This window comes from Nycticebus coucang, chromosome 4 (assembly GCF_027406575.1).
Source record: "Nycticebus coucang isolate mNycCou1 chromosome 4, mNycCou1.pri, whole genome shotgun sequence".
NCBI classification, from domain to species: Eukaryota; Metazoa; Chordata; class Mammalia; order Primates; family Lorisidae; genus Nycticebus; species Nycticebus coucang.
Genome location: NC_069783.1, coordinates 71,566,255 through 71,574,462, shown reverse-complemented (window position 1 = coordinate 71,574,462; position 8,208 = coordinate 71,566,255). Strand labels below are relative to the sequence as shown.

General features: G+C 40.2%; 1 protein-coding gene across 1 annotated transcript in view; it reads left to right on the top strand.

The window, feature by feature from the left end:
- Positions 1-713: 713 nt before the first annotated feature.
- EXOC6B (exocyst complex component 6B) overlaps positions 714-8,208 on the top strand; it is a 782,024-nt gene continuing 774,529 nt past the window's right edge. Inside the window, exon 1 of the mRNA XM_053587825.1 lies at positions 714-957. Coding sequence (XP_053443800.1) covers positions 860-957 — 98 coding nt within the window. The 5' untranslated portion in view covers positions 714-859. The remainder of the gene's footprint in view (positions 958-8,208) is intronic.

Below are 8,208 nucleotides of genomic sequence, written 5' to 3'. Positions count from 1 at the left end.
AGCATAGGGTTGTGGCATGGTGGTGCCTGCTATGATCAATTCAGTCTCAGCAACAGGGCAAGACTAGGACTCAAAAAAAAAAGAAAGTATCCAGCCCCTTCTGATGCAGTTTGTTGTTCTATCAGTTTCTCAGCCCAATAATTAAACCTCCTCACAATTTCTCTCCAAGGTACCTTCCCAGCTCCATCTCTTACTAGTAATACTATAGTTTTTTATACGTCAGTGCAAATGAAATTCTTGTTGGCTATCTGGATGCTTCTCACATTTTTTAACCTTCCAAACCCAGTCTCTTTATGAAGCTGTCACACTCAAAAGAGATTCCTGAACTCTATTCTTTGAACTAGCTTTCAGTCAAATTCTTCTCCAAATCATAGTTTTGTATTCTCCAGGTTTCCGAGTGTCCCCCTGGATTGTATGATCTTTGTCAGCAGACACCTGGTCAGTCCTTTCTTATTATTCGCACCTACAGAGTCTTCTGCACTTAGAGGCAAAGGTGTAACCAAGAATTTCTGAGATTACTGCCATTGCCTGACTTGATCATCACTGTATATGTAGTGTCGTTATCTCTTTCTGGCTTATAGCGGGTTTTCAATGCGTTATTTGTGGATTCAAAGAGTAAAAAGAACAGACTTTTGCCCAGAGAACTACAAATTCCAGGGGGCATTGCGCGGGACGTCGGCGGGCGCGGTGACGTAAGGGGGCGTGCCAAACCTGAGGGAGGGGTCGTTCTGCGGGTAGCCGGAGCCTAGGGTGGCTGTGGAGTCTGGGGTGAGAGAGGGAGTGTGGGGGAGAGAAAGGTAAGCGGCGCTGAAGAAGGGGACGCGCTGCCGGGCGCCCCCAGACTATAGAGCGGGGTAAGATGGCGGAGGCGGAGAGCCTGGAGACAGCGGCAGAGCACGAACGGATCTTGCGAGAGATCGAGAGCACGGACACGGCCTGCATCGGGCCCACGCTCAGGTACCCCGGGTACCCGGGCCACCAACTGGCGGGACGGTGGGCGGGCTCCTTTGGGTCAGTTGCCCAGCGGCTCTTTCCTTTGGAGAAACCCGCTAGCTATCTGCGTCCTGGGCCAGGCGGGTGTCCCTGCGCCGCCCCGACGTGGGGTCCCTTCTCTGCCGCCGGCGCCCCACAGCCCAGTTACATTGGAGGCTCCTCCTGCCTCCCTTGGGGCTCAGGCAGCCTTCGTTGCTCTCCGAGGCTAGCCCAGCGACTGGGAGCGAGAGCGCGCCCGACAGATGGTGGCTCTTAGCAGACCTTACCCCTGGGGACATCACCCTCCTCCCTTCGACTCACAACCCGTCCATCCCTACGTGTTAAGTCCTGCTCTTCAGGCAAAACAGTTTCACCTCACGGCCTGTTGTTCTAAGTTAAACTCTGGTCTCAAAATCACAACCACGTCTAAGAAACGGATCCCTGACAATCTTAGGCCCTAGAGGGAATTTTCCTCAACCCGCGCCCCTCTTGTGGGATCCGCTGTTCCTTGAACCCTGTTAAGACGACGACCTACCCTAAGGTGCAGCCTCCCGCTATTCACACCGCTGAGGAAATCTTATTCAAACTTACCATTGCTTAGCACGCAGATCTTTTTTTTTTTTTGTAGATGTCAAAACAAATCCCTACCTACCTCAACTTAACAAAATTTAGATAACACATGTTGTATACAGTGCAGAGCATTGTATTACGTGATTTACACATATAACTTATTTAAACCACAGAAACAATCTTATTAGGTAGGTACTATTATTATTACTTTGCAGACAAAGCACAGAGAGGTTAAATGACTTGCCCATGGTCACAATGGAAAAAAAAAAAGTAGGGGACTGAGATTCCTACTGGAGCTGTCAGGATCCAGACTCTTAACTACTGTTGTACTGCTTCAATTGCAGGTTACCATTTACCTGCATTTCCTGTTGATAATTACTCAGCAAGCCCAATTTTGAACTACTTTTCCTTTTCCCCTCAGGTTATTGGTGTCCTAGAACTAATTCATCCTCATCCTTTTCTGTTGTGTGTTCTGATCTCCACACAACTAATAGATAATTATCTCACCCTCCTTATACAATCTTGGGTCACTGCTCCTCCCTTAAACAAAGTTATTACTCACGCCAGCTTTGTCATCGGGAGAGTTGGCTCATGAAAGAGAATCTGATTGAAGGGCAGGCTGGGAGACTGCGCCTCATCTCCACCTGCACAGCTTTCTTCTCAGGGCACATTGTTTGCACAATTCTCCCCTCCTTGGTTCTAACCATTCTTAGTAGTTTGCCTTTTGCCCTTTAAAGTGAGTTTTAGCTCCAATTTTGGACCAGTTTTTTCACCCAGTTGCTCCCTCGCTCCGTTGCATTAGGATTGTGACCATTATGTTCCTCTCATATCTTGTTTTCTTTAACTCTTATGTAAGGGTCAGTGATCCTCATTTCATAGTCTTTAGTTTTATAAAAACTATGATCTGTTTACTAGTATTCTGCTAATTGCTTTATTAATGGTTATTAATATTGGGTTTTCACAAAATTAAATGTTAGTGGAGTTACCTATGATGCTGTTTCAAAATTCGATTAAGAAATTTGGCTACTGAGCTGTATTTGTGAGCCCAGCAAAGCTCCCACTGAAGCACTGGGGTTATTAAGGAGTTTTTTTCTGAAGAGTTCTTTATCAGAGCACCATCAATGTTGTGTTAAGTTGCTTGTGGTTTTCAATTGCTATTCTTGTTTTATGTGATAAATGACTTTTATTTAGTGTTATCGATGTAGTTCGTTGTGATTTATATTAGCCCTCCATTGAATAGTATTACTGCTACATAGTTATATAAACTTAATTTCGGCTTGCAGTTTTCTTAGTATCTTGACTTTAAGAATTTAGTTTTCTATCAGTATCTGTGGGGGATTGGTTTCGGGACCTCCTCTGTAGATAATCAAATCCATGGATGCTCAGGTCCCTTATATTAAATGGTATAGTATTTGCATGTATCCGATGATGTCCTCTTGTATATTCTATATTATGTCTGTATTACTTATAATACCTAATAACAATGTAAAGATGTATAAATACAGTAGTTGTTATGTTGTATTGCTTAGATAATCATGGCAAGAAAAATAAGTCTGTGGATGTTTAGTACAGAAGTAACCATCTTTTTGTTGTTGTTGAATAATTTTGATCCAAGGTTGTTTCACCCATGGATATGTAGGGTCAACTGTGTATTCATTATGGTTCAAATATAAGTTAACCATTCTTCCATTGTAACTAATTTTTTTATTATTACTAAGTAATGAAAATGAAAACTAATAAATTTCATTATTACTGAGTTTTTTCCCACTGGAAATTGGGGTTTTTGTGGAGGTAGATTGATTGAGGGAACACTGTTAAAAAAAAGTTTGAAACTCAATGGACTGTCCTACTAGTTTTAGTTGCTTTTCCTGACTGACTTATCATTTGTAAGGGGCTTTTCATTTTTAGTCTTGTCTTATTTTTTTGGCATATAATTCTAAATCTTAGTGAAGGACCCAAAGTTCAGTGACTTTTTATTTTATTTTATTTTTATTAAAACATATTTTAGGGCGGCGCCTGTGGCTCAGTGAGCAGGGCGCCGGCCCCATATACCGAGGGTGGCGGGTTCAAACCCAGTCCCGGCCAAACTGCAACAAAAAAATAGCCGGGCGTTGTGGCGGGCGCCTGTAGTCCCAGCTACTTGGGAGGCTGAGGCAGGAGAATCGCCTAAGCCCAGGAGTTGGAGGTTGCTGTGAGCTGTGTGACGCCACGGCACTCTACTGAGGGCAGTAAAGTAAAACTCTGTCTCTACAAAAAAAAAAATTAAAAACAAACAAACAAAAAAAAAAAACCAAAACATATTTTAATACAAATAGTACTCACTGTTTTTGTCTTAGTCCAGCTTTTCCCTGCCTATATTCATAGGGGATGAGCTCACCTTTTTTCCCTATCCCATTCAGAGGCAGCAGCATGCACAGACTTAATGTTTCAGATCCCATGCCTTACTCTGGATGTACCCCTGTCAAGCAAAGTGGGAAAATGAAAAAATTGTGAAAAATCTTGTAGCTGATAAGACAATGTTGGTTTGGTTCAACCAGCAATGGGTTCTGTGTCTGATTGGTTATTTTGACATGTTGGTTATGTTTGATTAGATTCAAACCACAGAAAAATTAATAGCCCCAGAGAGAAATTAATGAGAATGCAGCATTTAGTAATTTTTCCTGTATTGAATTTCAAGAATTTATTAGTTATCATCAGATCAAATATATAATGCTGATGAACCTGATCTCTTGGAAGTCCTAACCTACTGTAATTTTGAAAATAAATGAGGCAGGTAAATTATCTTATTATTTTGGGTTTGAAATATTTTATTTAAGAACTAGAAAGGAGGGGGCAGTGCCTGTGGCTCAAAGGAGAAGGGTGCTGTCCCCATATGCTGGAGGTGGTGGGTTCAAATCCAGCCCCAGTCAAAAAAAAAAAAAACAAAAACAGGGTGGCGCCTGTGGCTCAGTGAGTAGGGCGCCAGCCCCATATACCGAGGGTGGCGGGTTCAAACCCAGCCCCGGCTGAACTGCAACCAAAAACAGCTGGGCGTTATGGCGGGCACCTGTAGTCCCAGCTGCTCGGGAGGCTGAGGCAGGAGAATCACGGAAGCCCAAGAGCTAGAGGTTGCTGTGAGTCCTGTGACATCATGGCCCTCTACCAAAGGTGGTAAAAAAAAAAAAAAGGCGATACAAAAAAAAACAAAAAACAAAAACAAAAAACTAGAAAGGAAAAGATGAACAACAGATTTAATGAATATTTTTTATCCCAGTCCTTCTGTTTCCCCATTGTTTTGTTACTTTCTTATGCAAATAGGAGCATATATGCTCTTATTTTCTCCCCCCTTTTACAAAATAATTAGCATACTGTATACATATTTCTGTGGCTTAGTTTTTACCTCAGTAGTATATTTTGGAGATCTATTAGTATGTATAAATTTTCCTTATTACTATTACTTTTCACTGATGAAAAGTATATTTGTTTGAATATACCATGGTGTATTTAACCTGGCCCCTATATCGGGATTCTTGTGTTATTGCCAATCCTTTGCTGGACAGAATAATGCCTTGAATATTTGTCTTTTCTTATTGAGCTTTTTTCCTTTTTTTAAAAATTAAGTCATGTAGGCTCGGCACCTGTGGCTCAAGCCGCTAAGGCGCTAGCCACATACGCCTAAGTTGGCGGGTTCGAATCTAGCCTGGGCCCACCAAACAACGACGGCTGCAGCCAAAAAGTAGCTAGGCATTGTGGTGGGTGCCTGTAGTCCCAGCTACTTGGGAGGCTGAGGCAGGAGAATCACTTGAGCCCAGGAGTTGGAGGATGCTGTGAGCTGTGATGCCACAGCACTCTACCCAGGGTAACAGCTTGAGGCTCTGTCTCAACAACAACAACAAAAAATTAAGTCATGTATACATAGATCATGAATACATTTATGCATATGTGGGGTACAGTGTGTTGATTTTTTACATCAAACTAATTAATACAGCTTTCGCCTCATTTACTTGATTATTGTGTTAAGACATTTATGTTCTACACTTGATAGATTTGACTTGTACCCTTGCGATCTGCTCCATAGGTGTGGTCCTGCTGTTTACCCTCCCTCTATCAAACCTCCCCTCTCCCCTCCCTTCCCACTCCATTTCTCTCCTTCATCCTGGGCTATAGTTGTGTTCTATCTTTCATAAGAAAGTATGAGTAAATATAAGTTGGTTTCATAGAAGTACTGAGTACATTGGATACTTTTTCTTCCATTCTTGAGATACTTTATTCAGGAGAGTATGTTCCAGGTCCCTCCATGTAAACATAAAAGAGGTAAAGTCTCCATCTTTTTTTGATAAGTAGATGTCAATATAGTCTTTGTTTGTAATTTTTTGTATTGTGAGTGAGGCTGAAAAAATTTTTTTTTTTTTTGTGGTTTTTTTGGCTGGGGCTGGCTTTGAACCCACCATCTCTGGCATGTGGGACTGGTGCCCTACTCCTTGAGCCACAGGCGCCACCCTGAAAATCTTTTTATATGTTTGAGGACTTTTATGTATCTTTGTGTGTGTGTATTTATGTGTATACTGTCTGTTCCTGTCCTTCCCTTATTTTTCTATAATATTGGCATTTTTCTTTTTGATATTTGGGAGCACAGGTATAGAATCTTTGATGGTTATGCATTGCTTAAGGGCATTAGGAGCATACAAAGTAAAATTAGTTGCTAAGTAAACCGTTGTGTTTTAAAGAATGAAAGCTTCATATCTACCTTTTCAAAATTCAAAGAACATGAATAAATAGATATATTTTAAAATAATTTAAAAATCTTAGGGCTGAGTGTGGTAGCTCATGCCTGTAAATCCTGGCACTTTGGGAGGCTAAGGTGGGATGATTGCTTGAGGTCAGGAGTTCCAGACTAACCTGGACAACATAGCAAGACTTCATTACTACAAAAAACAAAAAAAAGTTAGTTGGATATGGTGATATGTGCCTGTAGTCCCAGGAGGCTGAGACCAGAGAGCTTGAGCACAGGAATTTGAGATTACAGTAAGCAATGATTGAGCCACTGTATTCCAGTCTGGGTGACAGAATGAGATTCTGTCTCTTAAAGAAAAGTCCTAGACTAAGATCCTATGATAATTTGAAATCATAACGTTTTATTGGCAAATGCAGTGATGTCATTACAAATAAAATGCTTCATATACAAATAAAATTCTTAGTAAAGGGGGGGATATCAGCAATTTTATAAATTCTTTACCTTTAAATTTTATGGCATGTATCCATGTTTATATCATTTTCAAAATCAACATAATTTGTTTATGAATTAATTACAAAAATGTATTGATAAGGACAGTTATTTGGTATGATTTTGGAAATACTTTAGAATTTTGGATGACAATTATTATAACTTTAATTAGAATATGATGCATATGAATAATAGGGCATAAAGAAAAATAAAAATATTTTGATTCTTTTCATTATTGAAGTTGATTATAATATCTGCTAATGATGTAATAATTGATATAATCATACACCAAAATTAAGCTTCTATATAAGCTTCTTTTTTTTTTTTGAGACAAAGTCTTTGTCACCCTGGGTAGAGTGTGGTGGTGTTACAGCTTACAGCAACCTCAAACTCTTGGGCTCAAGTAATTCTCTTGCTTCAGCTTCCCAAGTAGCTGTGACTACAGGCACCTGCCACAATGCCCGGCTGTTTTTTATTGCAATTGTCATTGTTGGTTAGCTGGTCTGGGCCGGGTTTGAACCTGCCAACTTTGGTGTATGTGGCTGGCCCTGTAACCACTGTGCTATGGACGCCAAGCCTATATAAGAAACTTAAGCAAATAAAATTAGTGAGTCACTTGTCTGTGGAATATATCAAAGTTGGGATCTTGAGAAATAATGACATTTTAAGTTTACTTGGGAGGAAATAGCAAAAATAGTGAGGGGGGAGGAATTGTTAGTAAAAGCTGAGTTATGTAGCTAAACTTATATACTTGAGTTCTGAGGTGACTAATAGGTTATTTCTGAGAGATATCTGTCATGGCTGTGGAATGGAAGAATAGAGCCATTTCTGTGATGTAGTACTGTCTGTGGAATAGTTAGAAGGCAAGTAACACATTTTGCTCAAAGACAAACTGATGTTGCATGGACTTTGTTCCAATATTTGAATTGAAGAGAGTTCAGCTAAGCAATAGACAGCATGGATGGAGTATTTTAATGTTTTGGCTATTTTTTAAAAGCAATTTGTAATGTGTATTGTAATTGTATTTTACATTTCTTGGTGTCTGCACATTGATAATGTTTTCCTTTAAATTGCACGTAACTTCACATTAATATTTTATAACATATTTTGACTATTTTTTGGAGGGACTAAATTGTCTAAACTTTTAGAGTTTTTTTCAGTCTCATTTTCCTCTTACTCTGGTTGATTGATGATTCTTTTTCTCTCTTTGTCTCTAATTTTTCCTTGCCTCCTTCTAGAAAGGAATTAGATACGTTCCAAAAATCTACATATAATAATACCTCAAAGGTGGTGAGGAAATAGGGGCAAAGGGAAAATAAGGGTAAGGAGGAGAAGAGGAGGTCAAGAGTAAGAGCAGCTAGAAGGTTAATTTCTTTTTTTTTGTTTTGTAGAGACAGAGTCTCACTTTATCACCCTCAGAGTGCCATGGCGTCACACAGCTCACAGCAACCTCCAACCTGGGC